Consider the following 27,548-nt stretch of genomic DNA (forward strand, 5'->3'; position numbering starts at 1 on the left):
AAAACCCCCCCTTGAGCGCTCAACCACCTGATCACCTGGAGCCTAAGGGATGATGCTGACATTTTCTGACCCTCGTGACTTCATTCAACTAAAGCTTGGAATCTGTCAACCTTTGCCCCAATTCTATGCTGAATTCTCCTCTGCTCAAACCACTTCATGAATATGCATGTACCCTTAGCTTAAAACTTCCCCAATTTTGCTGTTGGGGAGATACTGCTTTGGGAGAGATCCCCAGTGTTCTCCTTACTTCCTGCAAGTAATTAATCCTTCCTTCTCCAGATCTTTGGCTTGGTTGTGTCAACACCCACCAAGAGGCGAACCCAGTTTTGTGGTAACAGAAGGTAAATGGGGCATTGGTATACGATGCAGCAGAGAAAAGGAAGGTCAAATTTAAATGCCTGTAAACGGTAGGAAGAGCAAGATCATTTGCCCTGAGGAACCCAGGAAGTCTCAGGAATTAGAGGCACTGGGTACAATGGAAGAAAGGGGACTAAATATAAGGGTGTTATTTCAAAGTCTGCATAAAGAGTAGTTAGACCTCTGTCTGCAACCCTACCTGCGCAGTCAGGTGATTGTTCCATGTTGCACCTCCCAGAAGACTGGTTTATTCTCTGGAGAATCAGAGAGATTGTAGCCTTCTGGGACACCAGGGTCCGAGGAGAACAAGGATGAGGTTCTGCCTGGACATTGGGAGAGTTAAGTTACAGTCTGCATACTGAATGATAAGACTTCCCCTCCCAAACCCTTCCTGCATGCAACACCAAAAAGCCATAGGCTTATCTTGCAGGGAGATTGGAAGAAACTTTTCTAAAGACACTTATAACCCCTACAGTATGTTATTATATAAGGAATAGGCTGAGAACAAAGAAGAATGCTGGAAACCTAAAAAAGTGACAGTTGAAACCTTTTTTTAAAAATCAATAGAATGAATGGGAAGACAAAGTTAAGGAGAACTCTTGAAAGTAAACCACCTGCAAAAAAAAAAAGAAAGTAAATCACCTAAATGATAGAAATTCCACTAAGAACAAAAGGAAAAATAAACTGCCCACCAGATCACAATTCAGTACAGTTCTCCAGTCTGTGCATGTACACACACACACACACACACACACACACACACACACACACACACACACACGAAATAATGGAAAGAGAAAGTTAAGGAAATCTCTCCTGAAGTAGAACACCTAAATAATAGAAGGCCCATTAGGAACAGAGGTAAGGGAGGAAACCATCAAAGACAACACAAAAAGCATTTCTCAGAACTGCAGGGCACCATCTCCAGCATGAAAAGTCTGCTCGCCAGGATGGAAGGCAGAAGACCTACACCATCACCAGGAAATTTCAGAACAATAAGCCTAAAGAAAAGAGATCTAAACTTTTCATAGAAAAAAGTGACAGGTAACACACAAAGGACTGGGAATTGGAACAGATTCCTCAGAGAAACACTAGAAGGCAGAAGGAAGTGACAGCAATGTCTTCCAAAGTCTGAGAAAAAAAATATTTTCAACCAAGGATTCTATACCTAACCTCATGCATCCTTCTTTGAAAAGCAGCTGGAAAATCATATCCACCAACATGAAGTAGTAAACGAAGAGAAAGGAAGACATGGAATCCAGGGAAGAGGATCAAACATGGAGGGAAGGTGGGAGCTGACCCAGGTGAGGGCTGCCATGAGCAGGACACTGGAAGATTCTAGAAGAGACTTGCCTTGGAAGAGAAATGGAACTAGCGAATTGTCTGTCAGATTTGACTTTTGGATGGTAATTAGAGGGGATGGAGATGTTAACTAACTTTACTGCAGTAAATCATTTTGCAATATTTATGTGTATCAAATGATCACATTGTACATCTTAAACTTATCACATATATGTCAATACCTCAATAAAGCTGGGGAGAAAATTGACTTGGGAAAACTGTAATGAAAGGTATAACAAAGAGCTGTTTAAGTCAAATACTCAAGGAAGACATTTTAAAAGAAAGAAAAAATTAAAAGTTAAAAAAAAAGTTGTACTAGGAAAATATAATCACAGAATATAATTTATTAGACCATAATATTTGTGGACATAGTAACAATAACACCTACTATGGATTTAACAAAAAGTTGAGATATATTAGGATGGAGAGAGGAAATAAACAGGTGTAAATTAAAATCCTAAATTCTAAAATCTAAAATCTAAAATCCTAAAATCTAAAATTCTAAAACAGTAAGTCGGAAGAAGGGTTTTAAAAGTGATGAATCAGAGAGTAATGTATTTAGAAACAGGAACAGAAGCCTACACCAGCATGGCTAAAGTGGTTGCCTGGGAGCATGGGAATCAGATGAGGGTCCAAAGTACAATAGGCTGGTTTCCTTATAGGCCTTTTACTACAATTTGATTTACCTTCTCCTCAAACCGTGCTTGTCAGCATCAACTTGGAGCTCGTTAGATGCAGGATTCCAGGACCCAGACCTACAGAGTGAATGCACATTTTCACGCTATCTCCTGCTGATTCCCACGTCCAGTACAATTTGAGAAGCACAGTCTAGCAGTCACAGCGCAGATGTCTGGGGATATATAAAGGTGAAGTGAAGCAAGTGGATGCACTGGGCACACGAGGTCACCAGGGGCTCAGGTGTGACCTCAGCTCACCGTCCCAGGTCCTTTGCCCTTTCACTTGCCTAAACCATCTTTACCTGCCTGTTCAGTACTCCTGACTTTATGTCTCTACAGATTCTGGTTTAGCCTGATTGTGGTTTTGGTGCCTGTTTTACACATCTTGGTACCTACTTTATCTTTCATACCTGTTTTACTTGACAAAATCTGTCTTTGCAGATGTCATTGTTCTCACATAGTTCCTGTCTGTATATTTCATTACCAGATCATATAACTCTCGATAGTCGTAGCAATTGGGTTCTGTCACTTCTTTTTCTTTTTGGCCGAACCGCAGGGCATGTGGTAATCTTAGTTCCCCGACCAGGGATCAAACTGGTGCCCCCTGCAGTGGAAGCATGGAATCTTAACCACTGGACCGCCAGGGAATTCCCAGCAATTGGGTTCAGTCAATTCTTCATTATATGCCAGAAGCGATCAGAAGGGTACAACGATAGAAGTCTCTGCTCTCCAGAAAAGAGAAGGAAAAGAAAACAAAGCAAACTACAGACTTAAGAGCTTTGATGGGATAAGAGAGTGGTCCCCGATGCTTCCACTGGAAGTGGGGACTAAGCTAAGAAGGTGTCAGTTACAAAGAGGAGTCTTTGATTCCCAGTCTTGCCTACCTATGTCTTTATTATACTTTTATATCTTAAGTTTTGTAAGATTTATGAAGCTTCTCCAAATATTTCAAGAAAATTATTAATATACAAGCCATTTGTTGCTTTAAGTGTAAAACAGGTACTAAAGAAATCTAGGTAAACCGTAGTTGGTCTTTGGACTACGTTATTACAGAAGCCATTTAAAATAATGCTGTAATATGAGTTTTTTAAAACTGAGGAAAAATCCAAACTAAGATACTGTGAATTTAAAAAAAATAAAAGTCAAATAGTTTTAAAATGAATCAGAAATTTTGGTGTCATGACTTGAGAATGCAAAGTTCTGGTTCAAATACAAAATTAGTTTCCTAAGGATAAGCATAGAAGTTAATTACAAACCTATCCAAGGCTAAGTTATAAGACAGTCATAAGCAAGGCTTAATTATGAAGTTTCAGGAAAAAAAAATCCCTATGATTAAAGATCTTATCTCCTTTATTAAAGTGAGGATTCATTTATGCAAATGGGCTCTGCTTGGAAGTGATCCTAGCAAACAAACTACTGGAGTTAACTGGCGAACTGACAAGATGTTGTCTTTTTAAAATAGGGCTTCCCTGGTGGCGCAGTGGTTCAGAGTCCGCCTGCCGATGCAGGGGACACAGGGGACACGGGTTCATGTCCCGGTCCAGGAAGATCCCACATGCCGCGGAGCGGCTAGGCCCGTGAGCCATGGCTGCTGAGCCTGCGTGTCCGGAGCCCATGCTCTACAACGGGAGAGGCCACAACAGTGAGAGGCCCGCGTACCACAAAAAAAAAAAAAAAACTAAAGAGGAATTGATATGTATCCACATAAGAAATTCCTTATTTTGTGGTGTTCTCCCAAACACCATTCAATGGTTTAAAAAAAAAAATCATCAATTATCCTTTATGAGACAACAGGGAATTTGTATAAAGGATTCTATGGCCCAGAACAGTCTGCCATAAACACACATTTCTTTTTTTTAATTGAAGTGTAGCTGATGTACAATATTATATAAGTTACAGGTGCACAATATAGTGATTCCCAATTTTTAAGGTTATAATCCATTTATATTCATTATGGAATGTTGGCTATATTCCCTGTGTTGCACAATATATCCTTGTAGCCAATTTTATACCTAATAGTTTGTACCTCTTAATCTCCTACCCCTATTATTGCCCCTCCCCTGTTCCTTCTCCCCACTGGTAACCACTAGTTTGTTCTCTACATCTATGAACATGCATTTCTTTGAAGACTCATCCTTCTTCTTAAAAATTTGTGCAGATCTACTCTAAATTAGCTTCATGGTTGGTTTTAATTTGTTTTAAAAGGTTTGCATCGCAAAACAGTTAGGTGACATTCCTACGCGATGTCACCCTGTGACTGAGAAGCAGGCACCTGGTTCAGACCCGTTTGAGAACAGCAGCACACTACAGATCTTACCCCTCCACCCAACTTACATCATTTGTATTATAAAAGATAAGTATTGAATCACGCCATTTGTTCCAGGTAGGTTTGTACGGACACGAGGGACAGAGCAGTTGAAACTTACGTGAATAAAAGTTTTTATTTCTAGATCATAATCCAATTCTAATCTTTCTTTTCCATTAATCAAATTTGAAAAAAAATTTATTTTAGCTGTATTAAATTTACAAAAACATTCTTCCACATTACATCAGAGCATTCCTCATGTTTTTATTCCAGTGCTCAGAAATTTAATGAATAAAATCACTTTACTGTGTCACTTTTAATTAACTCCTTCAAATACATATTTTCTAAAATCTGTCTAGGTCAAACATGGTTGATCCTGCATTCATGTCTGCGGACTCTGCCAAACGATTCCAAGGTCAGTAGAAGCTGATGTTTTCAATTGTACAAAGTTACTGTTATGGAAACATGCTCATCCTTTTCCATTGAGCCAATCTGGGCAAAGTTCTTCCTTAAAATTCTTCTTCTGCCTGTTTGCTGCGGGACTGCTTGAGCTGCTGGAGCCACTCGATGGTTTCAGAAATAGTACGTTCTCCGTGCACCTTGTTATCTCTGGTACGGATATTGACAGTGCTGCTGGTTTTCTCTTTCTCACCAACAACTAAACCAAAACCCACAAAGCTTTGTTAGGTGAAAGGACTCCTATTGAATATTGGAACAGAAATCCACCCTGTAGCTTCTGATTCATTAAAATGTACAGGTGACCAAATCTAGTCATTAAAAAACAAAACAAAAAACCCCAACTCACCATTTTGCAATGACTAGAACTGCTGTGTTTACCAAGTCACTTAATCCAGCCAACTTAATAAAAATTCACCATATGAAAAAATAGGAGGTGAAGGGGAGATTTTTAGACAAACCTTTCAAGTACTCTTTTTCAAACCAAAGTGTTTCTTTGTTACATCAACGGAACAAACATACAGTTTGAGATCAGGACTGGAAAGAACTACTGATGGCCGCAGTTCTCTTCAGCCTAAGTCTCAGCATTTCAAGTTTTCCTAAAGGTTGGCAGGTTTTCTTTGCTGAGTCTCCTTTCTTACCTAGGATGAAGTTATACTGCGCTAACTGTGCATTTCTGATCTTCTTGTTTAACGTACAGCCCGGATCCAGATCAATGTCCACCATGAATTTAGCATCATGGAATTGTTGCCGTACCTATTTAAATAGAGATAGAGGGTTCTTCAGATCTAAAATCAGAATTATATTTTGATCTTAAATATTTTTATTTAACAAACAATTTGGATAATCATGCCAGCATTAAAAAGGAATGTTAACAGATATACTGAAGCATATATTATTGTGACTTAGAACTACAAAACTATATACTCTGCTCGAGAGATAAATTGTGAATTAAATTAAATAAACTAGCTTAAATTTTCCATCCATCTGACAACCAATTACCACTAATATGAAAAAAAGATCTGAATGAACCATTTTTATTTCACTAATAGGTTGTTGTGCCTTAGTGATCATTAACCAATGAACCTCCTGGGATTTTATAAGTATGCAAATTTCAGAAGGGTTCTTACTTAGTTTATTAGAGTGCCAGGATAAGACTTCACTCTCAACTGTAACCTATTTTAAAGAATAAAGCACCAGTGTCTTTTTTTTTTTTTTTAAACACAAGTCCTCTGCACATGTGAGTTGAGCTATTCTGTAATTGGGGAAGAAGCCTGGTAATTTTAGGCTGTTTAACAACTGTGGTCTCTAGTCATTAAGTATCAATAGCAGTGCTCACCCTCCCGTCCACTCAATATAACCAAAATCCACCCCACATAATTCTAAACGCTACTCCACCCCCAGATGGAAAGGAGAAAGTCTGTACTATCTCCAGTTGAAAAGTGAGTTAATTAATACAGACTTTCTTCCTTAATGCAAATACAATAAAGTAAAATCCATTAAACATGGAGCATAGCTGATTCTGATCATTTCTAACTAAAACTACCATGTGCAGTAATAGGAACACAGTATATCTTGAATGGTTTGCCTATCAGCTGTTTTAATGATCATTTATTTCTTAAAGACAGTTGAGACCCGAGTGCAATTTATTCTGATGACCTGAAAACATGGTGGTTTTGATGTTACAATGTTATTCATTGATATTTAGATTTTTGTCTGTTTTAACTAGCCAATTTATTACTTTGCCAGTTATGAAACAATGCTTTTTTTAATATCAGCTTTTGATAATTTGAAATTCCTTAGTATGAAATTGTTGCTATAACAGAACAGAGTGTTCTAGTCTTTAAGGTATGAAGTATGAATGGATATGTGTACATCTGTTAGTAAGGTAGCTTTTTGGTAGGTAAGGCAAACATTGCTCTGTCATGCCATTAACCTGAAAAAAAGTTTCAAATTAAAGAAATGTGCATTAGAAACAAAGCAAAATTACTGAAGTCAAAGAGCAGTTTAAACTGCACTATGCATTTGAATTTACATGTCATACTGAAGCATTTGCCATTTACTAATGCTAAAAACTAAAAACTACAAGTATGCACTCTCTAAATTAAGTCTACTAACCATGGAACCACATAAAAAAGCATTAAAGAGGTAATATGATCTACTGAGGCTTACCAAAGACTGAAACAGAAACATTTCTCTATATCGCAAGCAGCTTGATTTACCAAGAATACACGTAGTTTATGAGATTGAAAAGCTGAGCGACAGCTCTTAAATTTAAAGTAAGTCATACTTAAGGATTACCTTTTGGGCATATTCATCACATGTTGGTCCCACTGGAACTACCATTACCTGGCGAGGAGACAGCCAGAAGGGCCTTTAGAAGAAATTAAAAACATTTAATGTGGATTTGGGCACTTTCCTTAACAAGAATGGCACAATTCTTAGATTACTCTTCAGTACCATTTCCTGAAACACACAAGGGCCACTTTAAAAAACTTGGCTTTTTTTCAATATCCAAAAAGGACTAAAGGGAGATTCAGGAGGAGAAAACTAACCCTAAATCAGGAAAACCTGTAACTAAGATTTGTCTTGCTAAGCAGATATAGCAAAGCAAACAGAGGGCAGGGACTACAGCCCACAACTCAACGCATCAGGTAACAGAACACCATATGCCTGCTGCCAGAGGGCTTAACATAGTTTAAGAAACACTTAGTGATTCAAGTTATTTTACTCAAAAAGTTATTTTGTTCAAGTGTTATTTTATTACTTTTTCTTCACTGGGGGACAAAGACTGTACCTTCAGTTTATTCAAGATCCACTTTGCAGGATTCAACAAATTGGAACCGATAATAACTGGTGATGGTACTTGGTAAAAATGAGTGTGTTTTCACTACTTATTAAAAGGTGACCCCATCCTCAATTCTACCTTTCAGGTATTTCAGGTGTCTAACCCCTCCCCATGCTGCACACATCAGGCCAGTGTTTCTCTTGGTCACTCCTCTATGTTCAAGTTGTTTTGTTACATTAGGGAAAAGGCTGGAGTAGGCACTAAATTCTACCCAAACTGTGGGCTTTTTCCCCCACCTACTACAGGTTTCGTAGAGCAGTTATCTGAGGATCCCCCTATTCTCTAGACTGTGCATAGAGAATACTGCCCACATTTGATGTGATTTCATGAAATATAACTAAAAGAAGATTAGCTTATTTCATTTACAAGTATGACACTGCCACCCCACCCTATGTCTGAAGTAACCAAATTACACATGAAACTGAGATGACTACAGTGTAGTCTGTCAGGCTCTACAAAATGGGTGTTTTATAACCATGTGCTGTTTTCAACTGCCTTTACAAAATGTGGGCCCAGATAAAGCTGCTTAGAAAATAAAATGCAAGTCATGTGCTTATATCTTGCCAGTAGAAACATAAGCTTCTAGAAATAGGACACAAAAATGATGATCAGTTTGGAGTCTGTACTTTCAATCAAAAGAAAAAAAACCTTGGCTTCTACAGAGTCTAAAATACTTGTTTATTATGATCAGCAACACTGAACAAAGTATTGCTAAAAGCCTACTCTTGTTTACTCAGACAAAAACATCAAACTTTTATAAATTCCCAAAGTTACTTGAAAAGCAATCAAAACAATAAGCTTCTTACTGAATAATAATTCCTAGTTAGAAAGCATTTATATAATATTCAAACAAATCAAGTGCTAAAATAAAAATAATTACTCACAACAAACATTCATAGAGCTAAAAAGTTTGGGTTTAGATTGTGATTCCTTACTTTTTAGTGAACACTTATCATTAATTAGAAGTGACCAACTAGAATCATTCTTCCTTTCCATCATATAACTAAATTGGACAGCAGACATTTCTGACAGTCAATTTACACGGTCCAGACAAAAACAGAAGGAAACAATGACAAAAATTACCATTTGCCCCCATAGTTTTCAGTGAGGATAGCAATCATTCTTTCCACTGACCCCAAGATGGCTCTATGGATAATCACCGGCCTTTTCTTATCATCACCATCATGGCTAGAAAGAAAAGATTTGTTTTGCTTTATTTTATATATATATATATATACATATATATATATATATATATATGTATTTCTCTATACGTCCTTGAAGAAGAATATTCAGAGCAGGCATTAGAAACTCACCTTACAAAAGTAAGATTAAATCTAATGGGCAACTGAAAATCCAACTGGATCGTTGCACACTGGTGGTACCGACCAATGGCATCTTTAATCTGTATGTCAATCTAAGAAGCAAAGATTGGGTTGTATTAGGGTTGAATTTTTTAAAACTTATTTTAAAGTAATCTCTTCTTCACGCAAAAATGAAAGATATATTACTCTCAAAGTGACTTTGGTACTGACCTTTGGACCATAGAAAGCTCCATCTCCAGGATTTAATTCCCACTTTTCACCAAACTCATTCAGACTGTTTTCAAGTTGCTAAGGATAAAGCAAAATGATTTTAACTTCTGGTCAAATGCAACTTCTTCCAGCCTAATTTGAGACTAAAAATACTACAGCTACTTTCATGTGTCACTATTCTTTGTTTTACCATTTTGTCCACCTAGACATACTCATACACAAACCCCTTTAAAGGTTACAGCTTGATGACTAAAAGAACATTCAACCATTTCTAAAATACAAAATCATAGAGAAAAAAAACTAGCTTATACAAGCCTAGAAACCATTTCCGATTTTCTTTCGCTTTTATCCATTTAAAGAGGCTTTGCTTTCTCACATTATGATGCAAGCCAATTTCAGTCAAATAATATTGAAGCACGCTGAAAATCACCACTTACTTTCTCAGCTTGATTCCATACTTCAATATCTCCAAGGAATTTTTCCGGGCGAGTAGACAGGTTCAGTTTAAAAGAAAACCCAAATATGCTATACACTGTACGCAGAAAATCCAAACAACCTTTTATTTCATCCTCAATCTTTAAATGAAAAAAAAAAAAAAAACAGGGACACAGTGGTCATTAATTTTCCTCAAGTTTTGTGACACTTCTTTTCCAAGTGTTTCACCCCAGCGTCTCATACCTGCTCTATGGCACAGAATATGTGAGCGTCATCCTGCTGGAACCTTCGTACCCGAGTGAGTCCTGTGAGCGCTCCCGACAGCTCATTCCTATGAAGCACCCCAAAATCAGCTACTCGCAGAGGCAACTCTCGCCAGGATCTTGGCCGATGATCAAACATAAGGCTAAAGAAAACAGAAAAGTAAAATCCACTGATATTTAATTTCACAAGAATAAAACTGCTTCTCTAATACTATAAGGAAGGCTGTCAAAAAGCTACTGGTTCTAGTTGTTCACACAATCAACACTTTTCAAAGTCTGGGCTTCATACAACAGTGTAAGCACTTGCATGAATAAAGTAGCAAATAAATTATAATACAACCATCTATAACTAAGAGAAAATAAAAAAATGTATTCCCATAAGTCTGGAGTCATAGCCTTGTGCTCAATCTCTATTAATTTGAGGACTGCCTGTAAGGCTCATATTTTAAAGAAAATCTTAGCTATATACAAATCATTTATATCAGCAGAAACTAAAGTCTGTACTTTCTTGTTGCTCTCAAAAGTGCTTCAGTTCCCTCTTAGTCTGAAAGTGCTTCAGAAACTTTGAAGAATCTGGGAAAACTAAGAATGAACTTGACCTTGGTTCCCTGACCTACGAGCTAGTCCCCTTGTGGAGACTCCTCTGTCTCAGCCCTCTGCCCTTGAGGTCTTGCTACTGGGAGCAGTGCTAGGAGCGATGACTCAGCCACCTACAGCCACAGCTCTCCCTAGTCTGCCGCCACGCTGCTCTTCACCCAACTTTCAAGGATAGAAAGTGAGCGGCCTCAAGGCAAGGAAGATTTTCCAAGGAGGTCAATTCATCAGCAGTAGATTTTGATACATGTTTCTTTAAAAAAAAAAACAAAACTGCTCTGCCCCATATTCAGTCGCCCCTGTTCTGTATTCTGCCTGTTCACTGCTACTACCCCAGTTCCATTCTTGACTATCTGTAGATCTGAGGATCTAGCTGGGCACAGAAGATGTTACAACACCACAATGATGATGCATTTAAATACTCTTCTGATTACATAATTTGGTTTTCACAAAATACTTTCAAAGGAGGAAAACAATCTGGGACTGATTGCAAGAAAATCTTTGCTAGAAACTCAAAATTGCAGAATACCAGTGTCCCGGGCAGTTCATGGGTTTCAGAGCAAACAGCTCCTTCTCCACCTCAAAGGAGAACATGTTCTCGCTGTAGTGCTGCCAGTGGCCCGAGGTCATCCAGAGTCGGCTGTTGTAGATGTTTGGGGTGATCACCTCCTGGAATCCTCGTTTCCTATATTCACTCTGTTAGAAAACAAATACAATGCCTCTGTAAGGAATAGATGCTTATACTGCTGGTGGAAGTAAAAATTTCAAGAGCAATTTTATACTATCTAGTAAAGTTCAAGATGTACATCTTATAATCTAGAAGCTCCCCCTGGAGGTGTACACCGAAGAGGAAGCGCCTGCACATGCGCATAAGGAGGCTACTGCAGCACAGCTGGTAATACGGGAGAATGGGAAATTACATCAGTGTCCCCCAGTAAAGAAATGAACACTGTGGTAGTTATATGACAGACTAATACGTAACAACTGGAAACAAACTGGATCTGTACCTATCTAAAATGAAAATCACAGTGCAGACTGATATACAATGAGACTTCACGTATGTAAGTTTGACGCACACAAACACTATAACACTATAATTTAGGGTACATATTTACAGGGTAGATGTAAAAATAACATGGACAAAAAGAATCCAACCATGCTAACTTCTAAACAGTAGTTGCTTCTAGGAAAGGAGGGAAATGGATCAGAAAGGGCTCTCAAAGGGGAGTTTTTTTTCCCCTTACTATATATGTATTACTTTACCTCAATTAAAAAATCTGAAGCAAATATAGTCCAATGCAGTTATGTGTTAAATTAGGTGGGAGTACAGAGATGTTGGCAGTATTATTCTCTACAAATGTATGCTTGAAACACTTCATAGTTTACAAAGAAAAAAAGCAATGTGAAGATTAACTTGCTTTTTCTAGGAAAATACAAATGAATGGTCAGAAAGCCACAGAGCTCCTGTGTAAAGGGTTACAGGCCCCACTGCAGGCTCACCAGCTTGTCTCATGCGTGCACACCCACGTATGTGGACAAGATCATGTATTAGAAGGAAAGAATTTTTTAAACATTTTACGAGACCTCATACGTCCATTTTCATTTATTATTTGAAATGTTTCTTCTCAAACAAAAGATTATCTTTCCCTTTGGCAGATCTTATTTAATAAAATCAACTTATGCCTTAAATCTACAGAAGAAAGTGACGAATATGGTTTACCCTGATGAATTCAATAAGTGTATTATAAATGTACGCTCCCTTCGGCAGGAAAAAGCAACTTCCAGGGCTGAGTTCATGGAAGAAATATAGCTCTTGGTCCTGGGTAAAACGAAAGCAAAAGAAAGTTTATATATGTATATAATATCAACACAAACTTCAGGGTTCTTGAGTTTAGAGTATGGTCATGATGCTTCACATTTTAATTGGTGCCATTCCCAAATCAAGGAAAACATGTTGACATTTCTGGTGTTGCAGGTGCTTTACCACTTAGTACAAGTACATTCTCTGACTGTTACATACCCGAATCCAGTCAAGTTTACCCAAGAGTCACACGGAGCAAGGGTCTTAGTTCTCTTCTACTGTGCACAGCAGGGGCTCTCAGTCTTAATTCCTCAAAGCTCAACGATCCTCCCTCCCTCCCTTTTTTTTCTTTCTTTCTTTCTTTCTTTTTTTTTTTTTTAAAGTAAGAACAGCAGGAAGGAGACTGAGAAAAAGACACTGATAATGAAAGAGAAGATGGAGAAGAAGTTGGCTAACTTTGGGTCATGGTGAAAGAGGCACACCCTCCTACCTTCTTGCCCACCAAATGCCCAACTCCTCAGGGAGGGACCCCAATTGCTGCTGGCCTCCTTCCTGCTGGATCTTATTTCAGGCAGTCAGCAGCACAGGACAGTGGATGCTGCCTGTGCTCAAATTTCACAACCTAACAGCCGTGACCTGACGCCCAGCACAGAGTAAACACTCTTCTAGAAGGGAGTATTTTTACCAAACCCAACTGACAGCTTAGAAAACAGTCAGGGGTAGAAGAATAAAGAAAAGGACACCACAGAATCCATCAATGACTTGCTATGTCATCTTGGGCAACAAGCAGATGAATCTTCCTGGGACTTAAGTTTCCACATTTTTTTTTTTTTTTTTTTTGCGGTACGCGGGCCTCTCACTGCTGTGGCCTCTCCCGCTGCGGAGCACAAGCTCCGGACGCGCAGGCTCAGCGGCCATGGCTCACGGGCCCAGCCGCTCCGCGGCATGTGGGATCTTCCCTGACCGGGGCACGAACCCATGTCCCCTGCATCGGCAGGCGGAATCTCAACCACTGCGCCACCAGGGAAGCCCTCCACATCTTTAAAATAAGTCAGTGAGACCAGTGGATTTCTAAAGCATCTCCTAGCTCTATGAAATGCTGCTATGCTGCTATACTTTTTTTAAAGAAAAATGTAGGTCATCAGCATTTGTTCTCAATAAAAGGAGTAGTCAAAATGAACTTCTGTGCGGTACTGAACACACTCTAGAAAGATAATGTGGACACTGAATAAGTAATTTACAGCTTTCATGGGACAGTACAATAATTACTGAAAGCTACAGCATCTCTGCAGAAGTAGATTCCTGGTACGTAATACAATTTCAATTCAGATGAAAATAAAGAAAACTCATCTACACACATCATTATTCTTTTAAACATACCCTTCCAATTTTCCTATGATCTCGGTTTTTAGCCTCCTCTTGGAACTTCTCCCATTCTTTCAACATTTTAGGATCTGGGAATGAAATGCCATAAATTCTCTGCAGAGTCTCCATATCTGCCTTGCCTTCCCAGTAGGTGGAGGAATTCTGAAAAGAAGGAATAATCATGAGATAATATTCAAATTTTTTTGAAAAATAAATTTGTTTATTTTGGCTGTGTTGGGTCTTTGTTGCTGCACGCAGGTTTTCTCTAGTTGTGGCGAGCGGGGGCTACTCTTCCTTGCAGTGCACGGGCTTCTCATTGCAGTGGCTTCTCTTGTTGTGGAGCATGGGGGCTGTAGAGTACAGGATCAGTAGTTGTGGCGCACAGGCTTAGTTGCTCCACCGCAGGTGGAATCTTCTGGGACCAGGGTTCAAACCCGTGTCCCCTGCATTGGTAGGCAGATTCTTAACCACTGCGCCACCAGGGAAGTCCCCAAATTTTTAAATATCTCATTTATTTTAAGAGTTAGGCGTTTTCTCTCTCAGTCACATCATGAGTCAAATTCATATTTAGTCCTTATGACAAGAAAAATGGCACAAAAAGTGCACATGTAGTAAGCATCTCAGTTGCTGAGGCCTTGCTAGGGTGGCTGTACTCATTCCACAGCACAAAGCTGGCTGCTTAATGCCCTTGAAATTGCCCTGCCCTCAAGACCCACTCACACCACAACTCCACGAACACGACTGACTACAGGGGCATCTCCCACAAGATGATTCAGCAAAAATGGAAAACCAACCAACCAGCCAAAAAAAAAAAAAATCTGACTGGCAGGATTAGTTTGGTTAGAAAAGAACAACTTGGGTAATTACTACCTTAGACATACAAAAGGCAAGAGCACACACTCCTACAGCGAGTCTCAAAGCTTTTAGAGCCACGATGGCCCAGGACTGTGGTTTTGTAAATCCTCCAAATCTCCATCCCCGCGTGCTCTGGTGATGAGTGGTGAGTCACTCAGTCAGTGCTTGAGAGAATTTCAGTTAAAAAAAAGCCTAGTGGCACGTAGTGCCCACAGTCAGTAGACAGCACGAAAAAAAATCCACCCTTAAATATGCGAGAGAAAAATGGCTGAAAAGAGAAACGAATGCAAGTTTAAACATACATCTTTAGTATACAAATACGTTTATATAGCACCTTCAAAGTTACATTGCTTACTTTGTGTATTTTCAAAGTCTTGATTTTGCCAGTGTGTCTGACATGAGGACCCCGGCAGAGATCTATCAAGGGGCCACACCTAGAGATAAATTAAAAGGAATTTTAACATAGACTTAAAATGACATATACACTGATGGTATTTAATGACACTTGATGTTCTCACCTATAGACTGTGGTAGTTGGAGTATTCACTTTTTCATTCAATATCCTGCATTTGAACTTGTTGTACTGAAAATAGGAAAAATTATTTTTTAAATAACCATCCTTTAATTTTTACTTCTAAATACCATAGCTAAAATACAATTCAAAGTACATCTAATCACCGTATGAATATAAATACGTATTTCATGTTTTAAAAACACTGTTAAATTTTTCTAAAGAACTTAGTACACTAAGCCCCAATGTACATTTTTTTTTTTTTTTTTGCGGTACGCAGGCCTCTCACTGCTGTGGCCTCTCCCGCTTCGGAGCACAGGCTCCGGACGCGCAGGCTCAATGGCCCTGGCTCATGGGCCCAGCCGCTCCGCGGCACGCAGGATCCTCCCGGACCGGGGCACGAACCCGTATCCCCTGCATCGGCAGGCGGACTCCCAACCACTGCGCCACCAGGGAAGCCCTACTTTATTTTTTTTAATTAATTTTTATGGGAGTAGTTGCTTTACAATGTTGTGTTAGTTTCTGCTATACAGCAAAGTGAATCAGCTATACATATACGTATATCCTCTCTTTTTTGGATTTCCTTCCCATTTAGGTCACCACAGAGCACTGCATAGAGCCCAATGTACTTTACATAAGTAACATTAATGAGTGAAATAAAAGTGGAAGCCATGTTACAGTTCAATTTACCTTAAACATTTCCAGTAAAGTTTCCTTCTTAACTTCTAATCTTTCAAAAGCTTGTTTTTCTTTAATGATTTTCTTACATAAAGCCTCCAAAGAAGAGAAATCGTTGCTGGACACACCCCTGAAGAAGAAAATATAATTAATCTCTTTCCATTCCATTCCACTCACACCGCAGCTTGGGGGAACCTTTCTTTACAATACTTCAAGAGTTTCAATATAAAAAATTAGACCCCTGCATTATTTATTAAGAATTTTAAACTAGACAGTTTTTATAAACTATTTTCATATTTTCAGTGGCTTTGACCTTGGTCATCATGAAGACCATTCCAACTAGTGAACATTCCTCTAACTTTAGAACCGGGTTTAAAGAACAGGAGAGGTCCAAGCTTCATTTTATTTCCCGACATAGCTTAGGGTTCCACCTCCACTGATCTAGAAGAGAGCTCTCTACTACATCGTGAGTTACTACAACACTTTAAGTTTTGTTAGTGGGAGTACTTGGTGACTATGAAGCAATAAGTTTTATATCATTCCTCCTTAATTGAGAACTCTTTAAAAATAATGTATGGACCCACAGTAATTCAGATTTTATTTTTCTTTATCCAGTTACATAACTTACCCTTCTTCAAGGTACATGTCATAATAGAATCCATTTTCTATTGGTGGACCGTAACACAAACACCCACCATAGACTCTTTCCATGGCTTCACCCATTATGTGAGCAGTCGAGTGCCAATATACCTGAAAATCAAAGAAAAATGGGATGGTTTGAGTCTGGGCATACAAGCTGTAAATTAATTTGTTTGTTTTGAAAGATATATAAAGTTTATTATAAATAAACCCAAGACGTGAAAACCTAAATTTACAAATCTATAGATTGCAATGTGATTCCATTCAGAGCCAACATAATTTAAAATGATTCTAATTACTAAATTGTATTTGTACCTTAGAAATTATCTGGTTTAGTTGTTTTCAAACTAATTAAAATACAAATTTAGCATCATTAATTAAACGGGATGGATTTTGTTTCCTGAAAACAACAAGCACTCACAATGGGACTGTCTCATTAACTGCCATGGCCGTGGGATCTTTTGAGTCAATCCCTGGAACTGACTCAAAATATCTGAGTTGGCTTGGAACTTGGCTCTGGCCTTCCACTTGGCTGTGGAACATCACTTAAGAATTATATCTGCTTTTCTCTTATTGGCCCCAAACAAAACTAAGATGGTACAACTTGACCCTACAGTACAATTATAAAACCAAGGACCACATACGGGCCTTGAAATCAAAAGGTAGGACTTGGTTTTAAGGTGATAATTCAGATGAGACAGAATATACCCAAAGCAATGTTTTTAAGATTAATTAATAAGGTACCAAAATAAAGATTTTTTAAATTCTCATAAAAACTGTACACCTGAAACTAATAATGTGAGTCAACTATACTTCAATAAATAAATAAATAATAAGTAAAATTAAATTCTCATAAAAAACTTAAGGACTCCAGAATACATTTGAAAGCCACTGATTCACATACATAAGTAAACCACTGCCACTAAAACAACGTCTTTTACTTCTTCTTATATGGTATTCCATCATGGGGAAATAAGGAGAAAACTTTGCCATCAAATGCAGATTGACTTTTACAGTGCTTTCAGCAGATCTGCATTTTAAGGTAAGAAAAATACAGAAATCAATTGCCCAATAGGAAGAGAACTTTAAATCATGCTCGAATTTGTTAAATATATGCATCTTGATTAAGTGTTGACTAATAATGCAGAAAACAATTTTTACTTGCTTAATCAATTTTTAATAAAATTCCCAGCACTTTTTCCCCACTGAAGTATCTAGAGTAAAAATAAACTTGAATAAGTGCACTTATTAATTTTATAAGACAAGCACTTTTACTATGTTTCCTACATGAAAGACAAAACGAAGATTTCAAATATGACAATGAGACATCAACCAACTTTAGCCACCCGTTGGCTTTAGTAATAAGCTGGAGAAGTCTGCAAATGTGAATCTGAATAAAAACTTACTGCTTGAGCTTCCTCGTCCTCAAACTTGAGAAGCTCCAAGGTACAATCTTCCTCCAGAGGACGGTCTAGGTCCCAGAGGACTTTATTCACTTTAGCAATAACAGTGTTGTCAGCCAGGCCTTGACTTTTAAGAAAAACATACACACATGTATAAAAACACAAGACTCTAAAAAAGAATTTTCTGCAGCACAACAGTTAATTTGAGAACAAGAACAGGAAAATAAACATTATATACAGGCATATCTCTCCTTTTATTGCACTGTGAAGATACTGCAGGTTTTTTTTGTTTTTTTTTTGTGGCAACCCTGCATCAAGCAAGCCTATTGGCATCATTTTTCCAACAGCATTTGCTCGCTTTGTGTCTCTGTGTCACATTTTGTTAATTCTCACAGTATTTCCAACTTTTTCATTATTATTATATGTATTTGTTATGGCGATTTGTGATCAGTGATCTTTGATGTTAGTACTATGACTCACCAAAGGCTCAGATGACAGCATTTTTTAGTAATAAAGTATTTTTAAACTACAACATGTACTTTTGTTTAGACAAACAACTGCACACTTAATAGACTGCAATACAGTGTAAACAACTTTTATACACTGTGAAACCAAAAAATTCGTGTGTCATGCTTTACTGTGATACTCGCTTTATTGTGGTGGTCTGGAACTGAGCCCGCAATATCTCTGAGGTACGCCTGTATATTATATATAGATGTACATTTACCTTTCTGAAATAAAATGAAAAAGTGACAAAATTCAAAAAAGTCCCTAAGAATATAACTAGAAGATGTTGAAAATTCCGAACACTATTATTTGACCTCATTTAATGCTTCTTGTTTAAGCAGACATGGCAACTGTTATAAACAATAACAATTTCCAGTAGTTTATCTTTAAATTTCTCCAAAATTAGTTTTCCATAAAGCCAAGCTATTTAGATCCCAAAGGAAAAAAAGGGAGGTGGAGATGGTTCTAAATAACCTCTCTGCTTTTATCCTGCTTGAAATCTATAACAGATCTTTCCTCTGAGAAGCAATGCTAATCTCATAATTCTGCAAATGCCTAAGATGATATTAGTTATAACAAATATACAGGTGAAGTGAAATACTACTTAATGAAACATTTTATAATACGGATAAAAATGTCATCTAAATGTCCAGTACACAGTACAGAAGATAACTCTCTTCTCAAGTGATGAGATAGAAGCAATGCTAATCTCATAATTCTGCAAATGCCTAAGATGATATTAGTTATAACAAATATACAGGTGAAGTGAAATACTACTTAATGAAACATTTTATAATACGGATAAAAATGTCATCTAAATGTCCAGTACACAGTACAGAAGATAACTCTCTCCTCAAGTGATGAGATGTTAGACCCACCAAGTGGAGAAGTCGCAGGAGTGCTGAGGAGGGGAAAGCAGCACAGTTCAGAGAAGTCTGGACAGGCTTTAAAACATAAAGTAATGAGGGGACAAAGCATCAAAAGATTTGGACAGGAAGAAAAGGAGAGGAGATGGCACTTCAAATGCTGAGAATGGGCATGGATGCAAGCAGAGATATAAGTTAGGAGACGTTCAGGAAGCTGCGGGGCTCAAGCAGTATTGAGTAAGGTTAGTCAGCTTACAGATGTGAATGTGCAGCTAGAGAAATGACAGTCTATAATAGTCTAGCAGTTTCCCCGCCTCAAATATTTTCAAACTAATATGTTATGACACTTACACCGCAATAAAAGTTTTAATTCAAAAAAAGAGAAAATTAGTTTTCCAATGGGCCACTTGATAAATTACAACATAATCTGAAGAACAATACGGTAGCATGTAGAGAAAAAGTTCTTGCACTAACAGGAGCCTGGATTTTAGTACTGACACAGCTACAGTCTCATTGTGCAACAACGGAGGAATCTTTTAACCTCACCTGCGAAATTATCTCTCAAGTGAAAGGCTGAACTGATATTTAAAGGTCTATCTAGTCACTTATGATCTCACGTGGAAACTTGCTTAACATTACAACTTTCTTACTTACTTCCTTTGGAGTAAGGCAGAAGTATGTTAGGTAGAAGTACTTGTCAAATTAACAGCAACATTCCATTCCTTCTGTAAGAAGGCCAGGGCATATACCAATACATAGCTCGTGGGCCTAACTCCCACCAGTTGCATAGTAGGCTTACCAAGAATCAGCTGTGATGGTTCCCAAATTTGTTTATGCACTTGTTATTTTATGTCTTAGGTTCAACAATATGAAATTGATGATAATCAACCATTTCTGACAATTCATATATGATTTCATTTGTTTCAGCTCAATATGTAATTATTATAAATAAATAGAAATATATAAGTAATACAACGAGGGAATTACAGTTTCTTGGTTTGAATTACATTCAAACCAAGGTGAATGTTTGGGAAGGCTTGATAAAGGGAAGTCACTAAAAAAATACTGTCAAGTCAGGTGTGGATGAAACAACTACATAAAAATCTGGAAGGCTTCTGCACTCAGATGGCTTCTCAAGTGTGTTAAGATAATGTAAAAGTTTAATTAGCACTCCACCCCCCTAACTTTGGCCTTATATACATAATAGTGAATAAATGAATATATACAAGTTTTAAGTTAAAATGTTTAAATGGCGGTTGGCAAAATTTTTCTGTAAAGAGCCATATAAATATTTTAGACTGAAGGCCATACATGGTTTCTGTTGCATATTCTTAGTTGTCTTATTTTTTTCAAACCATTTAAAAACATAAGAACGATTCTTAGCTCTTGAGCTGTACAAAAACAAGCTATGACCAGTTTGCCAACACTTGGTAGAAGATACATGTATCAATTTATGCCTTCCCAACTTTATCATTTTTCTGATAAACTTACCAACTATTCATCCCAATCATATTAGATTAGGAAAGCATTTACTCTATTACAAAGTATGCATCTAATTCTCAGTTACCTGAAATAACTTCTCCCCAGCCCGACAGAAGTTTTAACACTAGCTTTTATAAAAAATAGTACATTTTTTCACGTGTTAGTTTCATATATTTCATATATAGTTTAATAATATATTTCATATATTAGTTTCTTAATTTTCCCATTTTGAGATGCGTTACCTTCATTTTTAACTTTAAAACTGAGACTTTTTAGTCAAAATAGGTGAAGTACTCTCTGCTTGGTTATGTGACATTTTATGATCAAAGTAGGAGAACTAATTATATAAAATCTTTTGTAAAATAAGACCGAAGTTGACTCTTTCAGATATTAACTTTGAATCTTGACTGTAAAGCTCTACATTATTTTGATTTTTTAAAAATCCCAAATAAGGTAAATTAAACAATAAAAACATTGAACAGGAACATAAAAATATTATGAGGATAAAACTTGGCAAGCTAAAAAAAAAAAAAAGTTCAGCTACAAACAACAGAAGGTCCAGACAGGTATAGCTTATACCTAATTCCACAAGCAATTTGATACGGTGTAGTTTTCCAGGATTCTGCATCCAACTGTTTACCGTCAGGCAGGGTGACTTTAATTGGCTTGCTGTCTTTTTCTGCTTTTTCTGCCAGAATGGAATCGTGTTCTGCTTTTAATTTATTATACATCTCAAGACGTGTGTTAATATATTCAGGCCAAGGATTCAACTGCAAGACAACAAATGAAGAAATAAATAATCAGTACACACTTGCTTTCCTTTTTAGAAAAGTGGAAGAAATAATATAAACAAAGTTTACCTTGTATTAAGTAGTGCTTTTATTGTTTTTCCCTTATACAAAATTTCCTTCTCATTTCAATCATATTTTTTCTTGGCCTTCAGTTTTTTAAACGGAAGAGCCTTAATATCTTTATAATTCCCTCCGACCACAGTCCTTCCCTTTCTTTAGTCATTTGGGTGCTCTTTGGGGGCTTTTCATTAAATTGTCACAGGGGTCCATAATCCCCAATGAAGAAGCATCAATAAATTAACTAAAAGCTCAAAGCCTATCATTCTACAACCCTGCTCTGAATCCCTCAGGCCAAAGCACATTACCTGGTCCCACATACTCTGACATCACTACAGTCCTACCCACCCACATGACCCTCTGTATCTTACTGCTGTTTATCTCCATGTCCATTTGGCACTTCCTGATCAGAAGAACTTAGTGTCAAACTTAATTTATTCAACGTTCATGGAGCAGATACTCTCTGTGCCTGGCTCTGCGGATGCAAAAGAAGAGTGAGACCTGCCCACTGCCCTTAGAAGGGGAACAAGACAAGTACACAGATCATGGGAGCATGGAGGAGGAAGAAAGATCTTCGACATCTCACTGTACACTTTTTTTCCAGACAGATCATTCAAAACATATATAATCAACCACATGTCACACGCACAATTCTCTATTCAAAAAAGTCCTCTAATTATACCCTTTGTTTCCTATTTCCAGGCTAAATCTCAAGCTGTAACAGAACAGCATGTACTACTTGTATTGAAAGTACAAAAAAGAAATTAGGGAACATACGCCATTTTCTTACTTACTTACAAATTCTGAAATTCACATCAACAATTCCCCACAATTACAGTGGGATATAATGGACAAAACACAACAGAAGCGGTTATGCAGGGCTCTCGGCAACACTTAGTGATTCTTGATCACCTACAAACTTACCCTAAATTAAGTGGAAGCACTATAAATTTAGCAATGCAACATTTATAAAAACAGCTCTTTAAAGTCAGTTTACTGTGCTATAGCATACTTCTTAAAAACCTATTCCTTTGTCTTGCATTCTGGTCGTTTTCTAAAGAGTCTCTAACAAAACGGTTGCAATGACAAAAGCAAAAAGTCAAGCACGGTTCACAGCAGTTCAACTTCAAAATCTAAGTAGGAAGACAAGCTTAACTGCCTCCTAAAGCAAGACCCAGGAACCAGGTCAATTCTGGGATGACTCTTGAAATGCCAGTTCCTTTTAGTGTGAGCCTGGTGAACTGAAAGCCTTTTCTCTACACTTGAGAGGCAGCAAGGAGATTTGTCCTGGCTTAAAACCAAACTCCAGTGGCAGGTCCAGTTGGAAACAGTGCTAATGGGGTGAAGGAACAAGGCTTTCTTTGGTTTCTGTTGTAGTCAGTAAAAGCCCAAACACCAAGTCTCTTAACGTCTCATTGAATGAAATGGTCAGACAGCTAGCATTCGACCTGGCAACTAATTACCACAGTCCTCTTTTCACCAACTTTTGTTCTAATATCTAATCCCACAGATTATTTTACAATCATACTTCAGTTGTTTTCCTTTTTCAATAACAAGTAACTGCAAGTCTTTCTCCCCCTCTCAGAATTTCCTAATTCTTCTCCCTGATTTTTCCATCTAGTGCCATCTTATAAACCCCACGAAAACCATTAGAATCTCGCATAGGATGAGTCTGAGACAGCTCCCTGCCTCTGTCAATCTTTGATGACAGAGCCCTGAAAACATTTACCTCTGCTCGACCTCCATCCCCAGCGCCTTCTTTGTTCTTCTTCTTGCCTCCTTCCTTTCGTTTCTCTTCACTGGCACCTACCTAAATAAGCAAAAAAGGCATGAAGGTTTTACATTTTAATCTCATTTGACACCCATCCATGCTGCCTCCAGAAAAGTTTTGAGGATGTTATTTTAGCATCTATTTTTTTTTAAGTGGAAATCTCATTTTGAAAGACTAGAAAATTTCACCACTGTCAAAGACAAGTTAACAACTTACAATAAAGACAAGCCCTAAAAAAGTAGAAGAGTTATTTGATAATATTCAAGTCCTCAAATTTCATTCATTTTACCTGTTCACATGACTCTCGCTTCAGGTTTAAATGGACATATACTAAATATATAGCTACAAGAAGCATGCAATTTATTCAATAGTATTTTCAGAAAAAAAAATCTAATGCAATATATATCCATCCATCCCACAAGTACTACCCAGAGCCTCTGTGCTCACAGTATTTTTTTTTAAACCCTGTAGAAGAAGCAAACATAAGACCCAATCCCTACCATGTGCAAACTTAATCTCTTTGGGGAAACTAAGGCATACATATGTGAGAAACTCCTGAAGGAGAAAAGAACACAGCTGTAGTACTCTGATCAGATGTCAGATAAGCTAAGACACTAGTAACTGTAGGGCTTTAAAGGACTTTAAAGGATGGAGAAGATTTCAACAGGCTGGATTTTGAGAATGGAGGAAATTTTGTTCTAGGTGTACACAAAAACTTATTGTTGGAAATGCTAGAGAGAGAGAGAGAGAGAGAGAGAGAGAGAGAGAGAGAGAGAGAAAATTACTAAACCTTTTAGGAAACACTGTCAGTTAAGACAGATGAGGGCTTAGACAGAAGCAAGCACTAAAAGTTACCATAAAGATGTGTACTTCAATTAGAATTCAATTCAATTCAATTCCAGGAAGTCATAGAAAGTTTTACAGTAAGTCCTGTGCAAAAAGGCAACCAATGGCAAGAACTGGTCTTAACCATGGTTCTCAACCGGTAGCAATTTTGCCCCCAGCAGACACCTGGCAATGTCTGGAAACCTTTTCAGTTGTCACAACCGGGGGTGGGGAGTTGGGGGAAGGTGGGAGGGCGGTGTGGTGTGGTGCGTACAACAGGCAGAGTGGGTAGAGGCCAGGGAGGTTGCTAACCATCCAACAACGCACAGGACAGATTCCCACAACAAAGAATTATCCAGTCCGTGATGTCAAGAGTGTTGAGGTCGAGAAACACGGAACCACATTATGGGATACTCCAAAGAGCATCTTCTCAGAAATAAATTACTTACTTCTTTGTAACTGCTCAGATAGAAACATTCTAATGCAAATTTCACTACATAAAGTTTTACAGTTTACAAAGTTCCTCCACAATCACATCTGATTCTCATCGAAACACTGTGAGATGACTATTATTATTATTCCCATTTTATAGATAAGATTAAATTTTAAAAAGTTAGATGATTTTTCTAGGTTCAGGAAACCTACAAGTGGCAGGAAAAAAAGATACCCACCCAGATGTTGACAGTGGTCAGCTCTAAGTGGGGATGTTATCAGCAGTGAAGGAGTTTTGAGGGTAGAACTGGGGATGTGACAGGAGGACTTTTGTTTCATATATTTTTTTGATCTTTGAATTTTTTTTTAAAGTTTTATTAAGATATATTTCTGTACCGTAAAATTCACCCACATAAAGCATATAATTCAATGGTTTTTAGTGCATAGACAGTTGCCCAACTATCACCAGGATCAATTTCATCACCCCAAAAGGAAACATGTATCCATGAACAGTCACTCCCTGTTCTCCCCTCTCCCCAGCACTTGGCAACCACTAATCTTTCTGTCTCTACAGTTTTGCCTACTCTGGGCATTTCATATAAGTGGAATCATTCAATATTGGTTTTTTGTGACTGGCTTCTTTCAGTTAGTATAATGATTTCAAGATCATCCATGTTACACGTATCAGTATTTCACTGCTTTTTACTGCCAAATAACATTCCATTATTTATCCATTTATCCCTTGTGGACAATCTGATTGTTCTTTTCAATTTCATAAAACTTATGACGTGTATAATTTAAAAATCAAAACAAATTTTTAAAATATGACTCCGAATTTCATGTTGAGCTAACACTTGCCCCACTCAGGTATTCACGATTTAATGAACTCTGAAGGTTCATTTATAGTCAATAGATGAACAATGAACACACCTTAAGTCCATTCTAATCAAGTACTAACCAACATGATTATAAGATTACCTGTATGCCTTCACCATACTGTATGATCAATGTAATTAGTCAAATATATCAGGTGAAAAGAAGGGTAAAAAGGGACTTCCCTGATGGCGTGGTGGTTAAGAATCCACCTGCCAATGCAGGGGACACAGGTTTGAGCCCTGGTCCGGGAAGATCCCACATGCTGCGGAGCAGCTAAGCCCGTGCGCCACAACTACTGAGCCCACGTGCCACAACTACTGAAGCCTGCGCGCCTACAGCCAGTGCTCCACAACAAGAGAAGCCACCGCAACGAGAAGCCCGCGCACAACAAAGAGTAGCCCCTGCTCGCCACAACTAGAGAAAGCCTGCGCACAGCAACGGAGACCCAGTGCAGCCAAAAATAAATAAATAAAATAAATAAATTTATTTAAAAAAAAGAGGGTAAAAATTAATTGCAAGTCTGCCTGTATAGCTTTAAAACAGAAAGAGAGGGAAATAATTCTATTTCTCTGATTAAATGTTTTTGGTTTTGGTCACATGGATATTTGCTAAATGAACAGGAATAATGGTAAAGATGAAGAAAATTAACATCACGTTTTTTTTGTCTTCTAAATACCTCTCCATTTTACAAATGAGAACAATGGCTCAAAGAAAGTAAGTAATTTCCCATTTGTACATCGCTAGTAAACAGTAGAGCCAGGGCGTTAAAATGGATCTCTCTGTAACCCTGAGGCCCATTTCACCTTTCCTATAACAAGTGACATCGTGATGGGCAACTGTTCTTTACTTCCAATGAAAACAAAACAAAAATAGGCGAGTTTACATATTATATGTCAACGTAAAAGCAATCTAAAATTTCAACCCAAAAGTTGGTACACAGAAGAGGACTGGGAAGATGTTCCTAAGCAAATTATGACACTAAAGGGAAAGTCCAGAGGTGAAATGAGCATTTATGAATGGTATAAGGCATGCCTCCACCACCATGCAGGGAAGTGTGTAACTTTTCTAGAGTTTGTCAGCTGGGGTCATCCAGTCTCCACCATTTATTATAAACCACCCAAAACTTGGGCAGATCTCGATGACTTGGTTTTCCCTTCCTTAAACTGGGGCTTTTTACCCGTAGGTGGTTTTAAAAGTAAATGAGGCTCTGCAACATTCTTCCCGACGAAAGAGAGCCACATACCCTAGTCTAGGAGTCCGAAGCCCTAGATTCTAATTGTCTCGGCTTCTAATTAGTTGTGTGGCTCTGAGCAAGACACTCAAGGTCTCAGTGTCCTCATCTACAAAAAGAGGATGGTCCCAGAGACGATCTTAAGCCCCGTCCGGCTTTATCCATTTGAGATTCCTCTCCAAAGGGGGCCCTGACTTGTCCGGGATTTCCATCACCCCCCTCGGGTTCCTCCACCCCCTCCCTCCCCCGGCTGGGCAACACGGGTACCAGGAGAGCCCCAGCCCGGCCTCCAGGATCCACTCAACCCACTCACCGACTTCTCGTCTCCCATTTTCCCTGAAGGGCTACTCGCCTTCTCCTCGGACACTGGCAAACCACTAAGAGAAAACTAAACCCCAAAACTTCGGTCAGGAGGAAAGGACAGTGGTCGCCAGGCAGAGGTGGATTGGAACGCCCAGGAACACTGCGCTTGCGCCACGTGGCCCTGGAGGGACCTGCTGATGCAACAGGAAAGCGCCCAAACTCCGCCTCCTAACCTGATGGATGACGGGCAGCTAATTGACAACGGGGAATGGCGGGTCCTCCTTTCTCTAAACCAAGCTTGTAGGGCGACAACCCTTCTAGAAAATCAGGGTGCGGCGGGGCGG

General features: G+C 38.3%; 1 protein-coding gene across 1 annotated transcript; it reads right to left on the reverse strand.

Annotated features, from left to right (window-relative positions):
- Positions 1-4,797: 4,797 nt before the first annotated feature.
- On the reverse strand, positions 4,798-27,410 carry TARS1 (threonyl-tRNA synthetase 1). The gene is made up of 19 exons (XM_060009628.1): positions 27,215-27,410; positions 23,496-23,576; positions 21,498-21,688; positions 18,067-18,190; positions 16,650-16,771; positions 16,034-16,151; positions 15,351-15,415; positions 15,188-15,266; positions 13,993-14,139; positions 12,532-12,630; positions 11,341-11,507; positions 10,198-10,360; positions 9,957-10,094; positions 9,520-9,597; positions 9,301-9,401; positions 9,068-9,172; positions 7,438-7,510; positions 5,778-5,892; positions 4,798-5,338 (listed from the first exon to the last, which is right to left on the reverse strand). Exons 1-19 carry the CDS (start codon positions 27,230-27,232, stop codon positions 5,190-5,192), a joined length of 2,133 nt encoding a protein of 710 aa, XP_059865611.1. The 5' UTR covers positions 27,233-27,410; the 3' UTR covers positions 4,798-5,189.
- Between the last annotated feature and the right edge of the window lie 138 nt (positions 27,411-27,548).

The sequence above is a fragment of the Delphinus delphis genome, chromosome 3, assembly GCF_949987515.2.
Source record: "Delphinus delphis chromosome 3, mDelDel1.2, whole genome shotgun sequence".
In the NCBI taxonomy this organism is placed as follows: Eukaryota; Metazoa; Chordata; class Mammalia; order Artiodactyla; family Delphinidae; genus Delphinus; species Delphinus delphis.